This window comes from Aricia agestis, chromosome 4 (assembly GCF_905147365.1).
Source record: "Aricia agestis chromosome 4, ilAriAges1.1, whole genome shotgun sequence".
Lineage (NCBI taxonomy): Eukaryota > Metazoa > Arthropoda > Insecta > Lepidoptera > Lycaenidae > Aricia > Aricia agestis.
In genome coordinates this window covers 15,132,797-15,156,737 of record NC_056409.1, presented here as the reverse complement: position 1 = coordinate 15,156,737, position 23,941 = coordinate 15,132,797, and the positions used below count along the sequence as shown (strand labels likewise).

At 39.5% G+C, this 23,941-nt stretch overlaps 1 protein-coding gene across 11 annotated transcripts in view; it reads left to right on the top strand.

The window, feature by feature from the left end:
- The window catches only part of LOC121726415 (sodium/potassium-transporting ATPase subunit alpha), a 58,311-nt gene extending 43,314 nt beyond the window's left edge, over positions 1 to 14,997 (top strand). For 3 of the 11 annotated variants that reach the window (XM_042113766.1, XM_042113771.1, XM_042113770.1), the window contains 15 exons: positions 4,054 to 4,134; positions 4,459 to 4,590; positions 4,672 to 5,064; positions 5,161 to 5,379; positions 5,471 to 5,651; positions 5,725 to 5,982; positions 6,078 to 6,427; positions 6,509 to 6,760; positions 6,845 to 7,056; positions 7,260 to 7,443; positions 7,756 to 7,971; positions 9,580 to 9,674; positions 12,530 to 12,704; positions 12,885 to 13,117; positions 13,202 to 14,997. In XM_042113766.1, the coding sequence (XP_041969700.1) occupies positions 4,054 to 4,134; positions 4,459 to 4,590; positions 4,672 to 5,064; positions 5,161 to 5,379; positions 5,471 to 5,651; positions 5,725 to 5,982; positions 6,078 to 6,427; positions 6,509 to 6,760; positions 6,845 to 7,056; positions 7,260 to 7,443; positions 7,756 to 7,971; positions 9,580 to 9,674; positions 12,530 to 12,704; positions 12,885 to 13,117; positions 13,202 to 13,322 (3,102 nt within the window). In that variant the 3' untranslated portion in view covers positions 13,323 to 14,997. Of the gene's footprint in view, positions 1 to 4,053; positions 4,135 to 4,458; positions 4,591 to 4,671; positions 5,065 to 5,160; positions 5,380 to 5,470; positions 5,652 to 5,724; positions 5,983 to 6,077; positions 6,428 to 6,508; positions 6,761 to 6,844; positions 7,057 to 7,259; positions 7,444 to 7,755; positions 7,972 to 8,445; positions 8,541 to 9,579; positions 9,675 to 10,560; positions 10,656 to 12,529; positions 12,705 to 12,884; positions 13,118 to 13,201 lie in introns of all 11 variants that reach the window. The other 8 variants (XM_042113772.1, XM_042113777.1, XM_042113773.1 and 5 more) reach the window with 5 other exon arrangements.
- The last annotated feature ends 8,944 nt before the right edge of the window (positions 14,998 to 23,941 follow it).

Below are 23,941 nucleotides of genomic sequence, written 5' to 3'. Positions count from 1 at the left end.
GTTATATTATATACTTCTAACTAAATCATATATTTAATATTTATGTAACCAAAGGACCAACATCAAAACTTAAAATTTATGAAAAATATTTACAGTATTAAAAGTAACATATTTAAACATTTATACAATAGATATTACATAATTATTACTATAACTGTATTTAAAGTATTATAGAATATATTATTGAGTACGTAGAAATGATAGAAATGAATACTAATCCGGTTTGTAATCTTCCAATGAACATAGTTATTACTTTGGTAGACGCAACAAATGTAGAGATAACATTATTGTAATTTGTAACGTTATAGCTCACTAGTGAAGCTATTACAGCTAAAGGTTAGCAGATTCAATCCACTAAACAATAAAATACTCGTAATACTAAAGTTATTGCACTATCATTGATACGAGAGTGTTATGCGCTATTATTACGATTTACGATACATTATTATGAATTGGTTTTTAAGAGTCTTGTTTTACATAAAGAATAATAAGCTAAGGAATAGTAGCCTCTACCTTGCACAAAAAATCTTGCATTCGCTAAGCCTAAGAGTTTGTAAGATACTAACCCTAAATGATATTCGTTTGCTGAATTATCTTTAATATCAGTGAGGATTCTGTTAGGTTAAGCATGTAAATAATGATCTGAGACCCGTCTTTATAATAAAATGAAATAAATACTTAATGTAATTTTAAATTCGCGATAAACTCAACATTTTCTTAATAAAAAAGGATATGGGCTAATAGCCCATAAACGGCCCCAAATTACATAATAAAAAAAAACATTTTCTTAATTCCCAATCAAGAAGAGAGTTTTAGTGATTAAATATGTGTCTTGCAAATAACAGCCCAATTGAGAGGTAACTCACCAGTATCAATGCAGCTGCATAATTAGTTTGTTGTCGTACCTTATCTCAATAATTAAATACTAATAATTGCAAATGTTTCCAAACACGCACTCGAAACTAACAATATTTTGTTTAATCAATAATGAGTTCAACAGTAGGTACTACGATATGTTGGTGTTAAAGCTCTCGTTAAAATTCTTATTGCGTATTCTAGATTCTTTAAAAATAAAAACTAAGTACCAATAACAAGTTACAATCTTCAGATTCGGTATTTTACAATACAGAAAGATTTTTGTGTTTCAAATGTCTGTCGCCTGGAATGTTGCCGTTGCAATTATTATGCTAGCGACTAGCGAGGCGTTACACGTGTAAGGTGCTATTTCAATACAATTAGGTATTACTCATCTCTACAGTGCTATTTTTTAGCTGACAGGTCTAAAGGACAGATAAAGTTCAGATAAAAGATGATGACTACAGAACTTTTCAGGAGTTACATAGAGAGTATGAAACTCCAGCCTTTAACTGTGTTAGACATGACGAATGCAAAACATGTTTATTGCTTGCAAGATTGCATTTTCCGAAAAAAATATCATCGCTGTCTGAAAACAGGCTTTTGAAATTATTGGAGAGTACATACACTGACCTTTTTGAATGGATTCTTTTAGTTTCATTTGTAACGGCAACTATTATTAGAATTTAAAAATACATAGCGACGTTATTTATACCATAACCTTTCTTCAAACGTTAGTTTGTTGTCTGGTTTTACGTCATATAAAAATGTCGTCGCGTGATCATCAAACGTCTCTAGAATGCCAGCGCCGCGCCGGTCTCGCTGTGATGTAAAGTCCGCTATATCAACAAATACACGTGAATGGTAGCTATAAATGTTTTGGCAGTATTCGCGATATATGCATGCGGCCCGATGCTGCCCGCCGCTGTTTAAAAATAATTGTCTCATTCACTCGCCACGACACTACTACGATAGTAACCACATTTTTTCGGTTTGAAGCAGTTTCGTGACCGTGACAGTGAAACGCCGAAATAGTCAGTAACAACGCGCAATGTTTCTTATGCTAAATCGAGCAATAACCACCGTGTGGACCGCAAAACTGACAGTAATGCTAAGTACTCACATACGGTTTTGCTCGATTGTTTTACTCCGAATCGAAGGAAATGACATATTTGACATATTTAATTTCATCGAGCCGGCTCGAAGCGAGCCTTCGAGCTGTCAGTTTTGCGGTCCACACGGTGGTTATTGCTCAATTTGGAGTAAAACTGTCGAGCAAAACCGTATGTGAGTACTTAGCATTACACGTCGATTGCGTTCAAAAGTCGTAAAATTATCGGATCATTATCGTGTGCACCGCTTACTTACTAAACAGTACACAACGTAAATATCCTAGATACGTTTTTTTAGAATAAATTTTTGCAAATGTTCTCTGAAAGTCTACATGATGCCTACCACCGGTTCGGGAACATTAACCCGGCAAGAAGAACCGGCGTAAGAATCTCGCACGGGGCCCACTTTTTAAAAAAAAAAAAAACGAGAATTAAATTAAAATATAATTAAAATAAATAATAAATAATAAGTCCTCAGCTATACCAGAAAACTCAAATATCCATAGAAAAGTGCTAAAATAATTCTTGCAAAAGCTCCTCAAAATCAACCATGAATAATTCATAAGTCTAAAGGGTTTTCTGTGCAATTTTGTTTTATAAACCAAAATTGACGTCCTTCTATTTTGACCCGAATAATACCGCCAGCGACCCTCGTCCAGTGTGCTCCCCTTCGAAAGGTTAACATTGTTCTCGAACGAACCGGATTTTATTTAAAAATCGCATATTCAGGTTTAACCTTTATAGGAATTATAGACTGAGGTTACCGGGCCTGAGGGTGGAAACCTTGTCTTTTAGCTATTTATGTCGAGGGATACGTGCGGGGGCAGAGGCGGCGCGCGCATGCGTCAACCGCGCCACTTATGTAACGAAAACGCCTTCCTACCGCATTCGTACCTTTGGTCCTGCTTCTCCGTTTTCTAGATATTTCGTCTATTATTAGAGTCATCATCCAATAGGAGGCCGGGATCGGGACGCGGTAGTGTATTTGTTAATTTCCTATGCGATGCAGTCGACGGGGAGAAGCCGATCAGCTGACGATTCGTCTCCCCCGAGCGCTTCGCTGCCCTCGAGTTTATAATGGTCCCGTGCAAGTTTATTATTTTAATTCTCGCGACGACCTTCGCTGGAATCCGGAGCGCGTTTTAATGAGGTCCCGCTATGAAAACGTTCATCAATTATCGACGGAGACGGCGGGCTCGTTTACGGCAACGCGGACGCATTTAGACCCGGTGACATTATGGATAGCTCACACACGACGGAGCGGTCGATGCACACAGCGACACCGATCCGTTGGCACCGCTTAAAATCGTACACTAATTATTCTAGTTCTAATTTGCACAATGGGACATTCTGAGCGGAAAATTGATGCATCGTAGCGAGTAGGAAATAATATGTATAAAGTTGGGAAGTATTAATGATGTAGGTCTGTTAACTAGTTCAGATCAATTGAGCGCCATTGAGCCAGTGATCCGTGGCAGGAGCACAGATGAGGCTCGTCAAGGTCACACTCGCCGCTCGCGGTCACAGTCTCGTTGCCGTGTACACTTGTGTACTGAACACAAACGCATGCTCGTTATTGATTGCAGATTGTGACGTCAAGTGTTACTCAATGTGCATTTATTAATCTAAATAGATAATGTGCGATAGAATCTAGTTGATTCCGATTTTCCTTTGTGTTTTTCACCTGTGCTCGAGCTGCTACACTTGATGGGATTTCCAGATGCCGCCTTATAAATAATATTATTTGTCACAACTCTATTTGTAATTATACAATTATTAGTAAACTATTCAATTACCGTAATGTTTCATCAAGTATTATTGCAATAAAAGTAGAAAAAGGTATGTCTAAAAAGTCTGAAAATCCTGTTAGTCGGAAACCCTAGCACTTCACATTCATGTTATTATGAACTTGTTCATGTAGAGTGATTTAACATTTCCAATAGTTGCTCTCATTACTTCATTGACGGCACGTGATTTGGAACCGTATGGACCTCTGAAATCACGTGCCCCCCGCCCCACTCATCAGTATGTGCATGGCCCTAGGGCCGCCTAGTAGAATGTGTCTAGCCCCTAGTTATGTTTGCAGCATGGCCGTACCGACTCGTACCGCGTCGCCACCATCGGACCCATTAAGGATGATAATAGAACTGCCGATGGACAGTACAAGGTTTTTAATTTACATTACCATCTCATGATTATTTTTTAATGACGATTGATGCTGCGTTCGTAGCTGTCACTCGTCATATTCATGCATGCACCAAATCATTACATTATTTACCTTTTTTTTAAGTACTGCGTATGATAATAATAATGTAAATATTATGTATGTAAGTAAACGTAAGTATTTATAATTTAAGAAAATACATATATCTCTTTATTAAAAAACTTGAGACCAAATTTTATATTTACAAGCTAAAGGTGAAGGCGCTTTATACTTGTCTACGCACCTTTTTTCTTAGATGTAACATGCTTTATATCGTTATGTACACAGACGCGTCGGAAACCTCCTGCGAAGAAACGGAAAGCAGGGGATTTAGATGATCTCAAACAAGAATTGGATATCGACTACCACAAAATATCTCAGGAAGAAGTATACCAAAGATTTCAGACACACCCGGAAAATGTAAGTTGACGAGACAAATAAATAAGACAAGATTGTACAACGACCCGAAATATATGTGCTAATATTTGTATCACGTTTCAGGGCCTTAGTCACGCAAAAGCAAAAGAAAATCTCGAAAGGGACGGTCCAAACGCACTCACACCTCCAAAACAGACGCCCGAATGGGTAAAGTTTTGTAAAAATCTATTCGGCGGTTTCGCGTTATTGCTGTGGATTGGTGCTATTTTATGCTTTATTGCCTATGGAATTCAGGCGAGTACCGTCGAGGAACCAGCGGACGATAACTTATATCTCGGAATTGTATTAGCGGCTGTGGTAATTGTGACTGGTATTTTCTCGTACTACCAAGAAAGCAAGTCCTCGAAAATTATGGAATCTTTCAAGAACATGGTCCCCCAATTTGCAACTGTCATCCGAGAGGGCGAGAAACTGACGTTACGTGCTGAGGACCTCGTGCTTGGTGACATTGTTGAGGTAAATATCCACTTTATAATCAGACCATATTATGTAATCAGTTACATAATGTATGCTCTTATGTTACAGTTCTAACATAACCGTTAACATTTTTAGGTTAAATTCGGTGACCGTATCCCCGCTGACATTCGCATTATTGAGGCTCGAGGATTCAAAGTGGACAACTCAAGTTTGACGGGAGAATCTGAGCCCCAGTCGCGTGGACCCGAATTTACCAATGAGAATCCCTTGGAAACTAAGAATTTGGCTTTCTTCTCTACCAACGCTGTCGAAGGAACTGCTAAGGGTGTTGTGATCTGCTGTGGTGATAATACGGTAAGATATATAATATCGCTGTAATATCGCATTTTCTGCACCTATAGGTTTTGTGTTCGTAATAAAATTAACTCAAAATTATTTCCACCAGGTAATGGGACGTATTGCTGGTTTAGCTTCCGGGTTGGATACCGGCGAGACCCCTATCGCTAAGGAAATTCATCATTTCATCCACTTGATCACCGGTGTCGCTGTGTTCCTCGGTGTTACGTTCTTCATTATTGCGTTCATCCTCGGCTACCATTGGCTCGATGCCGTGATCTTCCTTATTGGTATGTAGTCCATCTGAGTACTTTCTTGTGGCGTAGAGTCGCTCGATGTTTACCACGTGTCTGTTGTCCCCAGGTATCATCGTCGCTAACGTGCCCGAGGGTCTGCTCGCTACGGTGACCGTGTGCTTAACTCTCACTGCCAAACGAATGGCCTCCAAGAACTGCCTCGTAAAGAACTTGGAAGCCGTCGAAACTCTCGGATCTACGTCGACGATTTGCTCAGACAAGACCGGAACCCTGACGCAGAACAGGATGACTGTGGCGCACATGTGGTTCGACAACCAGATCATCGAGGCCGACACCACTGAAGATCAGTCTGGAGTACAATATGGTAATACCAATCGTTGTAAACATCCCCATCATACCAGTTTTGTAGTCTTTATTTGAATTTATATAATCTGACTTATATTATTTCCTTGTACACAGATCGCACAAGCCCTGGATTCAAAGCGCTCGCCAAGATTGCGACTCTTTGCAACCGTGCCGAGTTCAAAGGTGGCCAGGACGGTATTCCTATTCTGAAGAAGGAAGTCGCCGGTGACGCCTCGGAAGCTGCCCTCCTCAAGTGCATGGAACTGGCCCTCGGTGACGTCTTGTCGATCAGGAAGCGTAACAAGAAAGTGTGCGAGATTCCCTTCAACTCGACCAACAAGTACCAGGTCTCTGTCCACGAGAGCGACGACCCTAGCGATCCCCGCCACCTGCTCGTGATGAAGGGCGCCCCCGAAAGGATCTTGGAACGTTCCAGCACAATCTTTATTGGTGGCAAGGAGAAGGTCAATACAAAAATATATCGGTTTAAAGATATGAAGTAAAATAAACTCGGTCAAACTATTTAACCTTCGACATTTTCCCAGGTTTTGGACGAGGAAATGAAGGAGGCTTTCAACAACGCGTACCTGGAGTTGGGCGGTCTCGGCGAGCGAGTGCTCGGGTTCTGCGACCTGCAACTGCCGGCCGACAAGTACCCCGTGGGCTACAAGTTCAACACCGACGACCCCAACTTCCCCCTGGACAACCTGCGCTTCGTCGGCCTCATGAGCATGATCGACCCCCCGCGTGCTGCCGTACCTGACGCCGTCGCCAAGTGCCGATCTGCCGGTATCAAGGTGCGGCCTTTTTCTTACTCCTTATAACTTATCCTTTAGTTTGATATATAATTACTTATCTTACTAAATGCATAACTCTTTCAGGTTATCATGGTGACTGGTGACCACCCCATCACTGCCAAAGCTATTGCCAAGTCTGTAGGTATTATTTCCGAGGGCAACGAGACCGTAGAAGACATCGCCGCGCGCCTGAACATTCCCGTGTCCGAGGTCAACCCGCGTGAAGCCAAGGCCGCCGTCGTCCACGGCACCGAACTCAGGGAACTCAACTCGGACCAACTGGATGAAATTCTCAAGTAAGTTAGAATACTTAACTAATGCTTAATTTTAACAAGTGTGCCGGTCCAGTGCAATCAGAAATGCCGGGCCTGTGCTTATCTCCCTTGCGCGTGCAATGCAATTGTGCGGTTTTAGATAGTCACATCATCTAGACATCGAGTAACGACTGTATATCATGAAACGCGTCAGAAAAAGCATTTACAATCGTCACAATTTGCAGGTACCACACTGAAATCGTGTTCGCCCGCACGTCCCCGCAACAGAAGCTGATCATCGTGGAGGGTTGCCAACGGCTCGGAGCCATCGTGGCCGTGACCGGCGACGGCGTCAACGACTCGCCCGCTCTCAAGAAGGCCGACATCGGTGTCGCTATGGGTATCGCCGGGTCTGATGTGTCCAAACAGGTGAGAATACTATTTTTCTATCAGCTATCTGAACTATGATTTATTCTAGGGCTTATTGTAACGTGTGAGACAATCTTTGCTTAGAAATTAATAATGATAATATTATAAAAACGCAAAGATCTTTTTTCTCAATTGCGGGTTGTCTACTGCCACCTTGATGTGCAAGTCAATTATGTTTGACATTTGAACGGCAGTTACAGTTCTGGACTGCTACTGGAATCTGCATTACATATCAATAAATATTTGATTTATTTTTCATTATGTCTCCTTTAATATTCGTCAATTTAAGCCCCTTTGTTTCCACCACACCAGGCTGCCGACATGATTCTGCTGGACGACAACTTCGCGTCGATCGTGACCGGCGTGGAGGAGGGTCGGCTGATCTTCGACAACCTCAAGAAGTCCATCGCGTATACCCTCACCTCAAATATCCCCGAGATCTCCCCCTTCCTCGCCTTCATCCTGTGCGATATCCCCCTGCCCCTCGGTACCGTCACCATCCTCTGCATCGATCTGGGAACTGACATGGTGAGTGGTAGACCGACTTGTATAGAACTGTTGGTAATTGATGCATACGTAACGTCGGTAAAGTTGAGATGCTTCGTAACTTGATGCTATTACTATTACAGCATTATAATCCCATAGATTTAATAATTCATAAAAAAATAGTTTTGATGTTAACTTAATCAACAAAAACTTATGTATGCATCAATAAAATTAAAAAGTAAATACACAATTTTTCGTTGACGATTACTGTATGTAGTAGTATGTCATACAATAACAGCACCAGTAAAAAAATCAATGAAGTTTTATAAGATTATGAGAAATTGTGTATTTCTAGTTACAATGTGTAATCGAATTAGCTCTAGTACTTATAGCATTCGCGTCCGTTGTTAGCAACGCTCGCGGAATGCCTGTCTTCCTTAGCGCTTCCAGAGTAGGAGAGGTGGTCGAACGAGTATAATATAATCTTTTTTTTAATAACATATGATATAAACTTAGGTGCCAGCGATAGCGCTCGCGTACGAGGAGGCGGAGGCCGATATAATGAAACGTCCGCCTCGGAATCCGTTTTGCGACAAACTTGTCAATGAGAGGTCTCTATATGCAACCGCCTTATGATTACAGCGAGTAACATCGATGTTGTCTCGATATCGTGAAGAGTGAAGTGCCACTAAAACTGATTTATGCAATCATAATTAAAATAACATGCCTCGGGAATAATATGCTTGCTTTTAAAATTCAATCCTTTTAATACTGACTGACTCGGACTGTTTAATTATAATTGCATAACAATATGTGTGAGGTGTGATTATAGCTATGTACAACTTAATCGGTTTAAATACACTAACAGATATGGTGTTAATGTTGTGTCCGATGCGAGGGTGGCGAATGGGAGGATGCGATAAGATAAATAATTTAAATTAGTTCTCTTTTTAAATTGGCCAACAAAATTAGCTTATCGCCGTCCGCGCATTCGTCGCTGCGAGTTAATCAGGAGAATAAGTTTGTGATAAATGTATTAACAGCCTACGTGACGAGTTATACTAAAACCTATTTTCGAAATCTCAACGTGTATGACGATACTCACAACATTCACAATCACATCATGCCATCGTTCATGCCATCATTCGTTTATTTAATCGATGCCCGTCGACTCGAGTATCAGAATCGATTCTGTTACTCATAGTTCGTTCGGGTCGATTTTATTTTTAAATTTTTGTGATTTCCAGTGGATCTGTTGTTCACTGTTATATTTTGTGTGTTTTAAAGATTTTGTTTTTGTAATAATTTTAAGTATGGAGTCATTGTAATCATATGTCACGCAAAACGAAGTACCGACGGCGATTCAATTTTAAGAAGTTTTTGTGCTCAAAGTCATCGTGAATTGATAACAACTTAACAATTCTCGATACAGCAACTAAACAAACATACGTTAGTTCATTTTCAAGCTAATGGAGGGTAGTAGTTTAATGATAATTCACCATATTTTAATGGGTTCAAATAATCCATGGACGATCGCCGTCGGTAGTGCTTGCCCGCAGTAGCGTATGTTTGCAATGGCCGTGTCGTGTCGGTGTTGTGCGGTGCGGCGGCTGCGCTCGCAGTTCGCCCCCATAGCTAGTGTTTGTGTAGGTGCCCGCCATATCCCTGGCTTACGAGGAGGCCGAATCTGACATAATGAAGCGACAGCCGCGTAACCCTTTCTGTGATAAGCTCGTTAACGAGAGGTAAAACACCCCGGGCGACCGCCCTCTACCGTAATATTTCCGCTACTTGCTTGCAACCACGTGCTAGTCTTCGATATCGGATCTGGTTGTTGCCTGTTTGTGCCGGCGCTAGGACTGTGGATATCGAGGCGACAACCGCAACACCCCCGTATTTTGCCTTGCGTTGTGGTTTTGAACTTTTTCCGACTAACGACTATCTCTTTCCTCTTACGTAGCTTGGGACCGGCCCTCGAGCGATGTGTTCGTTCCGAGCTCAGTGGACGGGTGGAAACACATCGGTCGGGGCCGGAGGTGTTTTTGAATATATTTTTTATCTTGTATTAATATAATTACATATTATTATGCTAGTCTCTACTCTTATTGTAAATCCCTCAAGGTAAGTTAATCGGTGTCGATGTGAACTCTATCCGCCATTCTGTCTATCGCGCATGTATTTATGACAAACTGTTTTTAGTATTTTTTAAAATTTATTTACATTTCTATTTTGGATTATTTCTTCATATTTCTCATGCACACCATCCGACACACCGGTTTCGACCGCGGTCCATCGATCATATCATCCTCCTGCGTCTAGGCTACTGTATATTTTACTGCGATACACGTTCGAGTACAATATCTAGGTCTCATACTCTATCACTAGCTTAGAACGTTTAATATTATATGTAATGGTATATTTTGAGGTATTTCCAGGCTATCATATTTTTATAACACGCTACCACCTTTCTTATCGACAACGTAACTAGTATTTTCCTACTGTAATATTATGTACACCTTAGTATGTAACGTATACGTCGACGCTAGAGGTAGTGTGGTGTGGAGGCGTGACTCGTGAGGCGTGGGGAGTGCGCGTGTAGCGGCGTGTTCTGATAACTTGGTGTTTACTAAGGTGCCTGCTATATCATTGGCGTATGAGGCGCCCGAGTCCGATATCATGAAGCGGCAGCCCCGAGACCCTTACCGCGACAACCTCGTCAACAGAAGGTCGGCCAGCACCCCGCGTCGATGGCGCGACAGCTTCCTAGATACTCATTTGGGTGTTAACACGACGATATGCCCACTATCAAAATTACGCGCACGAGACGATCCCGTGGTCCGCCCCGCTCCGGGTTGATGTGATCGCTAGCGAACCCGTCGGTAATGTGCATAGCGAACTTAGATGACGTGCATCTTGCAGTAATCTAATTGTTATCCTCGGCGACGCTAGCGCGTGAACTCGCGGCGGGGGCACGGCAATGTAACCCCGATGCCACTTAGAGCACCCGACCGACGACACCTGCCGCACGACGTCACGGGTCGGATCGTGTGCGGTTGCAGCTATTGGCGTTAAACCAAACATTTTAATGGTGCGGCTATCTGTGGTTCAACTGCTCCATTGGTCGTGGATGTGGAAGAGTGATAAGAGGAATCCCCGCCCCCCAGTGATCGCGACAGTTTTTAACTATCCGTGGTTTTTAGTACAATTATTAAAAAGTAAACTACATATTTTTTATAACAAGGTGGAAAAGACAAATACAACAGCTTGACTCGAAAAAAAAGTGCTGTTGTTAAATAATATTTCTCTTATTTTGTCCTACTAATAAAATATGTCAAATCAATCTTTGTATTTAATTTGCGGGCACAGATAAGCCTTTTAGTTCATTTTAACGTTACAATCCACGGATAGATAGGGTACCGAAACGCCGAGTGACACTACAGCTGAGATCGATCAGACATGCTATATATCTAGCTCTCTTGAGAATGTTTTACACTTTTAGAAGATCTATCTAGACTAGTCATTAGTCTTTAATTATCTCTAACTTTCACTCTTCCATATTTTAATAACATTTGTGAGACATTAGGTGAAATGTCGATTGCACGTTAGACATCGCCTTAGAGGTTTAGAGAGAACTAACTAGCAATAGTGTGTCATGTGTCTAGTGAGTAGACGAGTTAGTATGTTACCATTAGAAGTGAATGAACTAGGAGGGATGTACTGTATTTTCCTTTTAAATATATTGTATATTGTACTTATCGATGGTAATATATATTTATGTGATAAGGAGCACCTAGCTATCGGTTCTTCGCTTTGGCGCGTAGGCCAATCACACAACACACAATTTCTAACTGCTTCCTGCTTCCTTTCTGTCTTATACTCTTACTGCATGAGCTTTCTTACTGTGGTTTCTGTCTCAGCTATGAATGTTGAGTGAAGGTAACAGAAAGCTAAAATGGTGCCTACACCATAAAGCGTATAATTTCTGTTCTTTTTGCTTTGTGAGTGTTCACTAAAGTGCTTTACTAACTTGCATGCTTTCGGACAAAAATACAAAAAGTTTTTATTTTAACATGTGAACAACGATTATTTTTTTAAATTTATGCTCAAAATGCGACTCATTGGATTGTAAATGCAACTTTTTTTTATTTTTGTCAAAACAATAATTTTATTTGCATTTTGTATTCGACAAGTTGGTCATAATAACGGATTATAAATAAATTTTATTTTTAAGCTCTCGATACATTTTTAACTTTTACAAATAATTCCAACTTGCCGAACTATTAATGCTGCATATAAAATATAAAGTAAGTTGAATGTATGTACACAACGTGTTAGTGGTTATTGTTGGCTTTAGACACGCTTTACTGACAACCGTTTGTAAAATATAAGGACTGAGATCTTTTAAAATAAAATTTTCAAAATTCAAATCAACGTTTTTCAAAATCAAGGAACTCCTACTTTTTTTAACTTTTCAATTGGCTAATTACATAATTGGATTTTAAAATAATCTTTCTTTTCGCTTGCAAAAATTGTAAAGACCAGTCCTTTCGCTTCTGCGACGATGGACACAATCTAAGACGTACGCCCGATGTCCCAACAGGTTGATCTCGATGGCTTACGGCCAGATCGGTATGATCCAAGCCGCGGCCGGCTTCTTCGTGTACTTCGTGATCATGGCTGAGAACGGCTTCCTGCCGCTCAAGCTGTTCGGCATCAGGAAGCAGTGGGACTCCAAGGCTATTAACGATCTGACCGACTCCTACGGACAGGAATGGGTATGTAATACACGATACTTAGTTTAATTGCATTCGCTTACGTGATGCGTCATGGAAAATCACACTTTTGACATCTAACTATGCTGTCGACATGAGGGAATGCAATATGACCACTCAGCTCTGAATCTGTTACTGCTTTATTATGAAACTATCATACTGACTCCAACGATAATTTTGCAGACGTACCGCGACCGCAAGGCTCTGGAGTACACATGCCACACCGCCTTCTTCGTGTCGATCGTGGTGGTGCAGTGGGCCGACCTGATCATCTGCAAGACCCGCCGCAACTCCATCGTGCACCAGGGCATGCGCAACTGGGCCCTCAACTTCGGCCTCATCTTCGAGACCGCCCTCGCCGCCTTCCTCTCGTACACCCCCGGAATGGACAAGGGTCTCAGAATGTACCCGCTGAAGTGAGTATACGACCGCTGAGCTCGAGCTGTGTTTCAAATTTTCAATCGATGTTCCGAGAGTTAATGTTGAATCTCGTTTTGCAGGTTCGTGTGGTGGCTGCCGGCCATTCCGTTCATGCTGTCGATCTTCATCTACGACGAAATCCGACGCTTCTACCTCCGCCGCAACCCCGGCGGCTGGCTCGAACAAGAGACTTACTACTAAACTGCACCGACCACTGTCCACACCGTCGCGTCGTGCAACAGCTAGTTACTGCGTACATAAAGTTGATTTGTGTTCTTATATCAGACTGACAGAGGTCGCGGTGCCGTTCCGGTATATGTGTAATCGCTGTCGTGTACGCTTCTCACCGCTTGTTACCGCATCGCCCCGGGCCCGCCCCGCCCCCACGCGTCGTCGTTTCATTACGAACTATGTATGTATATATGCACGGTGAAGAGTGAATATGTGATTATAGAACGCGTCGTACACGTCTATTATTTTACCGATTTGTATATCATGTTATTTTTGTATCGAAATCCTTTCGAAGCGTCCCGATCCGGCGGTGTCTTCGGACGTCGGCCGATCTGCGGGCGGGCGCCGGCGCTCTCGGCCGCCGACTCGGCCTCCTCACTCGTTGCGGTAGTTCGCCTCGATCGTATAAGATAGAATTAATTATAATACTGATAAATTGTTTTTTCACATACTTATAAAATAAGTAATAAACGATATCGTCTAGCTGTAGATGGTCGTTCGGGGAATCGAGTGGGCGAGCGAGACGCCCGCCGCGCCCCGTGCTCGGCGGCCGACGGAAGCATTTGTTGTAAAATTACAGTTAAGAAGCCATTATTACTACGTTTTAAGTGAATTAGATTAAGTTGAATTTTTCGAGTGGATAATGTTTAGTTGACGATTCGATTGCGTGCGTGGTGTGTGAGAGGTCGATGTGGAGTGCCTGAGTTTAGTGTACTACTGCTTACTGTTAGGTAGGTAGTTGAAATTTTTATGCCGTATTTTCGATCGTAAAGTAGTTAAAGGAAGCATACACAGTCGCGAACGCTCCGAGCGCGAGCGAGCCGCGAGCCGCGCGCCGCGCGCAGCTCCAGTTCACAGATCACAGCACTGCCGTCGACTATTGTTCGTTTGTACCTCGTCTGTGGCGAGCGCCCTCCGCGCCCCACTAGATGCTTTTCTTTTTCTAAAAACTATCCGATTACTAGGAAATTTCGTCAGATTTATAAAATAGGCTGCTCATGGTAATAAAGTAAGATTTTATTTCGTATTTAAAGAGTAATAAACGAAGCGTAGGAATGCGTAATTAGAGATTTTTAAAATTATACAGTTATGATAGAGTCATCTTGTTTTAATCGACGCTCGGTCCTTCCGCGGGGAGTCCGGGAGCTGCGGGGGCGGCGCGGCGGCCGTCGGACTGCGGGCGCGGGCGGGCGCTGCGGCGCGCTGCCGCTCGCTGCGGTGCGCTGCGGCCCGACGCGGGCGACGGTGGTGCGGAGGGACCGGGCGAAGCGATTCATTTAAATTTTCGTAACGAATACATATAACATATAATAATGGTTACAAAAGTAATATATAACATTATAGCGACTATAAATTTAAATTATATGAAATGTTTATAGATTTAAATAAAGTTTGTTTCTTTAGAGTGACTTTCTGTGCTTGTTCATTGTGAACGATGTACATTTCACTGACAATAGTCGTTGATCATGAATGATATTATTGAATGATCGGATCTTTGTAAGCTATTTGTTTAACTTACACTGTAGAACTAACATTGTTTTGCGTTGGACAGTTCTTTACACCGTTTCATTTTATAGTATTACTCTGTTGGCTAGGAGCGCTGTAAAAATGTAAGTGTTAATAAAAAAACATTTTCAAAATATTATTGTGCCATTTTATTTACATTTCCCCATTCAAATATAACATTGTAGCCAATCTTTATTGAGAAGTAGCGACGTTATGGTCTTTTAAATCCAAGAACGACTAAAAACCTTAACAAAATAAGTAAGTTAATATATCACTTGAAGAACTTTGACCTTAAATTAAAAGAACAAAAAAATATTACTATAGTAAAAATTTGTACAAGTGGTGGATGCTTAATTTTAACAGCAATCTTAAATTAGCTAATGAAAATTTATTTATTAAAGTATAATACAATCAGATTAGGTTAAAATTTGGTACAAAAACCGATAATTGTAATAGAGATGTTGGTATAAATTAAACTATAATAGCTTTCTTTAAACTATAATAGCTTTCTTTAAAGTGTTATATACATATAAAATTGACTCGACGTCCCACCGTAGTGCTGTGGCCTCGCTCGCACTGCGCATGCGTGGAAAAACAAAGAAAAGTCGATTTTCACGCCAGCCTCAAGCAGTCAATAGAACAGTTACGTAACAACACCGAAGATTATAAAACACTAGGTGATGACGCCAAAACTCGTTTATCGTGCGGAGACATTTTCCGGGGATTAATGTTATCTATGTCCTTTCTCGGCAATCAAAGTATGGTCTATACTAAATTTCAGCAAATTCAGTTTAGGCGTGATGAAGTAACTGACAGACAGACACACTTTCGTATTTATAATACTTAGCAGCTGTTTCACCACTTTCGGATAAAGTGTCGGATAGGCTATCCACAACTTTTTTGACAGATTCTTCGTATTCTATCTGTCAAGTTAAGCGGTGGATAGCCTATCTAGTACTTATCAGGAAGTGGTGAAACAGCCCCTTAGTATTGATTTTAATTCTACTGGCTGGCTAAAAATATTTTTATTATTAAAGATAACTGGAAAACGCAGTTTTCTACATATTATATTAACTTTTCCATTATCGATCGTAGCTAGAAACCTACATAATATTATTTAATAATATTCGTTACTTGATTGAAACAAAAATGTGTCGCTTTTTCACTATTCGCCTTTTATTTTAGGTAATAGGACATATACATTTTATAATACAAAACGTAAAATATAGATGGCGCTATAGAAACGGCGATTGAATTTCTTCCTAAACCGAACTTCCAAGGCGTTCTTTTACAAAACAATAATAGTGAGGGGGCCCTAGAACAAATTTTTTGTGATTACTATAACAAGCAAATTTTTTGTGAATAGCTACATTTTGTTAGGACGAACAACGTTTTAATTTTCGAAAAATCTCGAAAGTGGTAACTAACAGAGATAGAAAGGATTTCATACTTTGACTTGATGGTCCTAAAATATGGATTGTTTTATTTGTAGGACAATGTAACTCATAAATTATAGAAGTATTAACCTACCAATATACAAAAAATGTATGCTTCCGTTTTAGGGTACAGTAGTCAATCAAGTTTTGTTGATTACAGAACTCTAAAACGGAACCCTTACCAGCTGATTTTTTGTGTAGGTAGGTAGGTTAATAGTTATTTAATTTAAGAGTAACCTTGTTCTACAAATAAAACAATCCATATTTTAGGACCATCAAGTCAAAGTATGAAATCCTTTCTACCCCTGTTAGCTACCACTTTCGAGATTTTTCGAAAATAAAAATGTTGTTCGTCTTATCAAAATGGAGCTACTCACAAAAAATTAGCTTGTTAGTAATCACAAAAACTTTTGTTTTAGGGCTCCCTGACCATAAGAATTACCAAGAATAAAAATAATTTGTTTTACAATCTTGAAACTGTTGCATGTCGTTCTAAGTAACTTCTATCCCAGGGCTTTCCAACCTTTTCTTAGTCAGGGTCTTTTAATATATATTTTGTTAATAGAGACCACTATAATGAAGGGAATAAAAACTCAATAGGAAATTACATAAAAAAAAGAAAACTGGTATTTTGGCATTTGATTTCTGAGCTTGCATTTTCTTCATGAGGTCGGCTATTCTAAGACTAAGGGCCCTTCCACACGACGTCTCGTGCTCGTCTCGACGTCGTCTTCTGCGCGTTTTCATCGCGTTTTGGCAGATACAAAAGTTTAAAACGTGTCGGCTTCCTTGCATTTGCTGAGCGTTCAACTTGCGTTTGTATCGATCGACCATATTTTGGTTCCTCTGGACCACTGCTGGTCCACAAACCACTGGTTGGGAACTAGTGTTCTATCCAAATATATTATTACTAGATGACCCGGTGAACTTCGTATCACTTCCCTTGAGACGATCCTTCCCTGGACTTACACTAATAAATATTTCGAGACTAAAATTAGCCAGAGTTTTAAATTTATTTTTATTTTTGGTTCATAAATAGGTAAAATCTATGGTGAATTATAATAAAATACTATCAAAGTATCAATAATAGGATCATACTGTGATGTTGCATGGTGTAATGGTAGTGATGATGATGATGAATGTTATTTACGTAGATAAACTTTCCCTTCTTAAAACAACGTCGAGACCTCCAAAGTCCAAACTCGTATCCATTGGCGGCGCAAGAATAAAATTTTATGTGCGCGAGATATATTTTGCGACGCCCCCTGATGGATGATGCGTCATGCGAGACGACCTATGAGAAGTTAGGAGTTCTCTCAGCACCGTCGGGACCATGACAGAGGTCGGGAGCATGATGTACCTACCTTGGTGCAAAATCTTACTTTTCGGTAGCAAAAACTTTGAATACTTCTTCTAAAACGAAAATCACCATGAGTTCCAATCATAAAGTTAATATACCTAGCGTATTAATATACGCTAGGTATATTAACTTTATGGTTTCAATATACATTTTGAGAAGATACCTCATGGACCAAATTGCTACTTTAACAGCGTAGCACCAAGTTTAAATAATATTCAAACAACAATATATATTTATATATTTTTTAAATACTTTGACAAACTCGAGTCTCGATCTAAAAGACTATGAAAAATAAGAATAATAGAACGATGGGTAGTATAATGGTGTATGGTAGTGATGATGATGATGAATATTATTTTCACTTAGCATATACTTTCCGTTCTTAAAACAACGCCGAAAGTCCCAAGCTCGTATCTACAGGGTGCAATTAAACCTTCCTGCCAAATTTTTTCCAGGGCTTAGGTATAATTAGGAGAGTCCATAACATAACCTAACCTAACCAAAAAAAATTGGGTGTTATATTTTTTTATTAACATATTTTATCCCATTTTAATTTAAGTTAATCGTTGCAGAACAGTCACTCGCGGCGCGAAGGAATGAGAGGGGGTAACGCGGGGGAAGGCGCGCTAGCGGGGTCACATCACGCGCTAGCGACGCGTCGTGACTCGTGTCCATTAATTGTAGTGTTTCTTAGGATAACTTTCGGAAGCTATTTCTCAACATTTTAGTACTGAGTGATTATAAAAGAAAAAATAAGTTTATTTTTATTTTTAACAAGGATCAATATTTCAAAATTTGGCAGGAAGGTTTAATTGCACCCTGTATAAAGAGCCAGAACTACTCTCAGCAAAACTTGGTTGACTACTGTAGCCTGAAACGGAACCCTAACCAGCCGATTTTTTGTATATTGGTAGGTTAATTGTTATATAATTTAAGTGTTACCTTGTCCTACAAATAAAACAATACATATTTTAGGACCATCAAGTCAAAGTATGAAATCCTTTCTATCTCTGTTAGCTACCACTTTCAAGATTTTTCAAAAATAAAAATGTTATTCGTCTTATCAAAATGTAGCTACTCACAAAAAATTAGCTTGTTAGTAATCACAAAAAATTTGTTCTAGGCATAAACCTATAATGCTACAGTATATATTAAGTCTATGGTTCTAGGGCTCCCTGACCATAATACTTAGTTAGGTACTAAAAAAAAAATAGTTAAGTAAATAAATTCTTTTTTAAATTCAAATTCATTTATTTTTGCGTATATGTGTTACAAAAATAGGTCTTAAAATATTTTCAAATATTTTTAATATTTTGTGACCGCTTTTTACGAAACTTGTATCACGTAATATTTTGGTCTATCCGCCGTACGCAGACACATTTTATTAAGATTAACCTTTAATTTAATTAAGCGTTTGACACTGCGGTTTGACAGATAATGTATGGAGCTGATGTCAAAATTTTGAATTAATTTGGTCCACTCTGAGTGCGGCAGTATATATCCTCTACGAACCACGCGGTGTAGACACGGGTCTACGGGGCGCTACGCGGATCACGGCTACGCGGGAACTACGGACGTCTACGAAGTCACGTAGCAAATGGGAACTTTTGAATGCATGGTGAAACAAATAAAATAGTTTCTGTAATTTGAAGACGTACCTAGTTGAAGTGAATAACTAACATTTTAAAGCATTACTAATTTTTGTCCTGTACGAACTACGCGGCGTAGACACGAGGCGCTACGCGGCTACGGCTACGGCCGGAACTACGAACGTCTACGAAGTCACGTAACAACTAGGAACTTAAACAGTGTGTTAGTGATGAGCCTGTCAAAATGAACAACTTTTTCTATGAGAACAATGCTGGAAACTCAAAAAAATGCCATCATCATACCCATACGGATGCCCGGATCGGCTATTTGTATGGAAATGAAGACGGATTTTTTTAGTTCCCAGCATTGTTCTCATAGAAAAAGTTGTTATTTTGACGGGCTCATATAATGGTTTCAAGGATAACGGTGTTTACACAAACATCTTGTATATGCATGGTGAAATAAATAAAATAGTTTCTATAATTTGAAGACATGAGTTTTTGAAGTGAATTAAAACATAAGAATAATAATTACTAATTTCTTTCCTTATAATTTGAACAAACCTTGTAACTTAGCTCCTTCATCACCTACCTAATATATTTATCTATCTGCAATGCAATATGTAATCCACATTTTTTATTTCAAATCACTTTCCCGGTCCTAAAGCCTCAATTTGTGCAAAAAAATATAGTTTTAATTTTTTATTACCCACATCATCGTGTCTTCAATTGTGTTTATCGTACCTAGTAGTATAAATTACATTTCCATTAAAGCCTATACAAAATGCACTTTTTATGTTTTTTTAAATAAGCATCCCATCAAAAACATCCTGCAGAAAAACCAAGTCTCGCAACCCAGATTTTATACCGTAAAAATTTATGAGATCCATGCAATACCAAGTCGGTTAATTTATTCAGTCCCTACCTAGGGGACCTTCTGTCTCAAGTTAGTACGTAAGTTATTATCATATCAATATTAAAAATCTTTTACGTTTTAAATAAATAGATCGACTTGGACATCGCATGATTAGATTGTTTAGTATAACACTATACAGTATCACACAGCACTACGGGCCTGCATCAATCGCATGGAGCGCAATAGACTAAACAATCTAATAATATAATAATTATGTATAAATTGTAAGATACATTGTGTTTTCATGCAATGTCCAAGTCGATCTATTTATTTAAAACGTAAAAGATTTTTAATATTGATATGATTATAACTTACGTACTAACTTGAGACAGAAGGTCCCCTAGGTAGGGACTGAATAAATTAACCGCCTTGGTATTGCATGGATCTCATAAATTTTTACGGTATAAAAAATGAGTTGCGAGACTTGGTTTTTTTACAGGATGTTTTGATGGGATCTCACTTCTTTTTGTAGAGTCTTACTTTTCTCCTTTTTGGTACCTTTTACCTGTCATACTCGTAAATATCAATAACGATTTTTATAAGAAATAAATAAAACTTACAATTAATAATAATATAATCATTATGTATTCAGTATTACTATACTACTTGCCTTTCGTGACTACCCAATATCCATACTAATCTATACTAATATTATAATTGGGAAGAGTTTGTTTGTTTGTTTGTTTGAACGCGCTAATCTCAGGAACTACCGGTCCGATTTGAAAAATTCTTTCAGTGTTAGATAGCCCATTTATCGAGGAAGGCTATAGGCTATATTTTATCACGCTAATACTAATAGGAGCCAAAAAATAGATGAAAGAGTGGAAAAAACGGGGGGAAATTATTTGAAAGGGCTTATTTGAACGCGCTAATCTCAGGAACTACTGGTCCGATTTGAAAAATTCTTTCAGTGTTAGATAGCCCATTTATCGAGAAAGGCTATAGGCTATATTTTATCACGCTAAGACTTATAGGAGCAAGGAAATAGAGGAAAATGTGGAAAAAACGGGGGAAATTATATGAAAGAGCTTATTTGAACGCGCTAATCTCAGGAACTACTGGTCCGATTTGAAAAATTCTTTCAGTGTTAGATAGCCCATTTATCGAGAAAGGCTATAGGCTATATTTTATCACGCTAAGACTTATAGGAGCAAGGAAATATAGGAAAATGTGGAAAAAACGGGGGAAATTATATGAAAGAGCTTATTTGAACGCGCTAATCTCAGGAACTACTGGTCCGATTTGAAAAATTCTTTCAGTGTTAGATAGCCCCTTAGAGTATACATTAGCAAGCTATAGAGCGCGCGCATCGCTCGTTCCCCGTTGTGTCGATCGTAAGCAGAAGTTCTATAGATACTTGTCAAACGTATAACGCAAGTCTAGTGATGTTCCATGCGCCATCGTAAGACGCTTATAGGAAAATATGTTCACACTCGTGCTTACTGTTCATACCTTGTTAGAAGCACTCTATAGCTTGCTATAATGTTTACTCTATGGATAGCCCATTTATCGAGAAAGGCTATAGGCTATATTTTATCACGCTAAGACTTATAGGAGCAAAGAAATAGAGGAAAATGTGGAAAAAACGGGGGAAATTATATGAAAGAGCTTATTTGAACGCGCTAATCTCAGGAACTACTGGTCCGATTTGAAAAATTCTTTCAGTGTTAGATAGCCCATTTATCGAGAAAGGCTATAGGCTATATTATATCACGCAATGACTAATAGGAGCTAAGAAATAGAGGAAAATGTGGAAAAAAAACGGGGGAAATTATTTGAAAGGGCTTACCTCACGAACTACTGGAGCAATTTTTCTGTTATTTGGCACAGATAAGTAAGTAGACCACGTGAAGGATCATAGGCTATATTTTGTGGACTAATTTATCTGTAAAATATCTAATTTACGCGGGCGAAGCCGCGCGGAACGTTATATTTCTTTGGTCACGAGTCACGACATCACGCGTAAACGCCTGGACCCATTTTGCTGAAATTTGGTATACTTAAACTCAAACTATGTGGACTCAAAGTATCTTTACTTTGAGTCCCGAAAAAGAACATAGGATACATTTTGTCCCGGAAAAATGTACGGTTACTGCACAATATGATTGACTTTTATGATTTGCACGTAAACTATTCAATCTATTTTGATGGAATTTGGTATGGAGATACTTTGAGTCTCGGGAAAGGACAAGGAATACCTACTTATTTTATCCCGGAAAATGTGCGATTCCCACACAATATACTTTTCTGATTTGCGCGGCAACGATTCAATCGATGTACGGGAACAACTATAAACTAAAGTCCATGCGGACGAAGTCGCGGGCAACAGCTAGTATTATTATAAATGCGAAAGTGTGTTTGTTTGTTTGATTGTCCTTCCTTCACGGCCTAGCGAAGCAACCAATCGTCTTGATTTTTGACGTAGACTTAGTTGAAAGGATGAAGAGTAACATAGGCTACTTTTGGTTTTGGAAAAACGTCAGGTTTTCAACGGAGGTTTACAATAGAATATTCGTATTTTACGTGATTTTTGTATTCCACGCGAGCGAAGCCGCGGGCAAAAGCAAGTGCTTCATATATATAGATACCTATCTACAACTATTACTCCTTCGAATATATGTGCGGAAATATCGATGGTACCGGTACAATGATTAATGAATTGCAATTAATGTAACTTTGTAATCTTATACATGTACTATATGGGATTACAAAGTTATTCACGAAGTTAGAGAAAGAAGAAGAAAACTGGACAGTAATTATGAAATGTTTATTAGGTTTTCCCTTAATTAAGACACTAAACACTAGCTAGATATCTCTCTACCGACGATAAACCGGAGATATTGATGGTACGGGTACAATGATTCATAAACCGCAAATGTAACTTTGTAATCCTATACATTTATATGGGATTACAAAGTTATTTACGAAGTTAGTGTATCTTTGAAATATTTGAATTTTTCCTTGATTTAGACACTAAACACTTTTTATATTCTAAGTTTGAAGGTTCTATGTCTGCTAGAAGTGCCTTAGACTTTTGGTGATCGGTCAGTCAGTCAGGCAGTGACAATTAAGAAACTTTTACAAGTTATAGCTCTTAAACTGCTCGTTCAAATTGAATAAAATTTTAAATATACCGTATTTGTACAATGCTTGCTTAACAACTGAAAATGCGGGCTCTTTTTGACCCCCTATAACTTCATTGTGGATAAACATCCACAATGAAGTTATAGGGGGTCAAAAAGAGCCTGAATTGGTTCGAGAAAAGGATGGTACGGCCGTGCCGCTTTTTTGCTCGACTTGGTGCCCCCAGATATTGATAATTTGAGTTTTTTAGTTTGTATATTTATATGGATAGATAATCTTTCAAAAAAATTAAGGTTTTACAGAGTAAGACGTAGCTGTTGTGGAATACCGTACTCATATTTTAATGAAATGATAATAATATATTAGTAGCCATATTAATTTTATAAATTTTAATTATAATTTTCGTAACACTTGAACTTTCAATAATTTCCTTTGACTCTTCAATTCCCTAGCGTACTGGTGGAATGCGTAGGTAATTAATATTTAAACGTCGTATAAAAATCCATAATCCGCCCTTCAGCTACCTTCCCGAGGTCACGCACCGGCCTTGAGGTCCTGCCTCGGGTCCTACCTGTGGCTCGGCGCTGCGCAGCCCCCGCCCCCGCCGCGCCCCCACCGCACCCCCGCCGAGCCTCCGCCGCTCTGCGCAGGCCCGACTCTGACAGCCAGCTCCATTTTGTACCCGATAAACTCCGAAA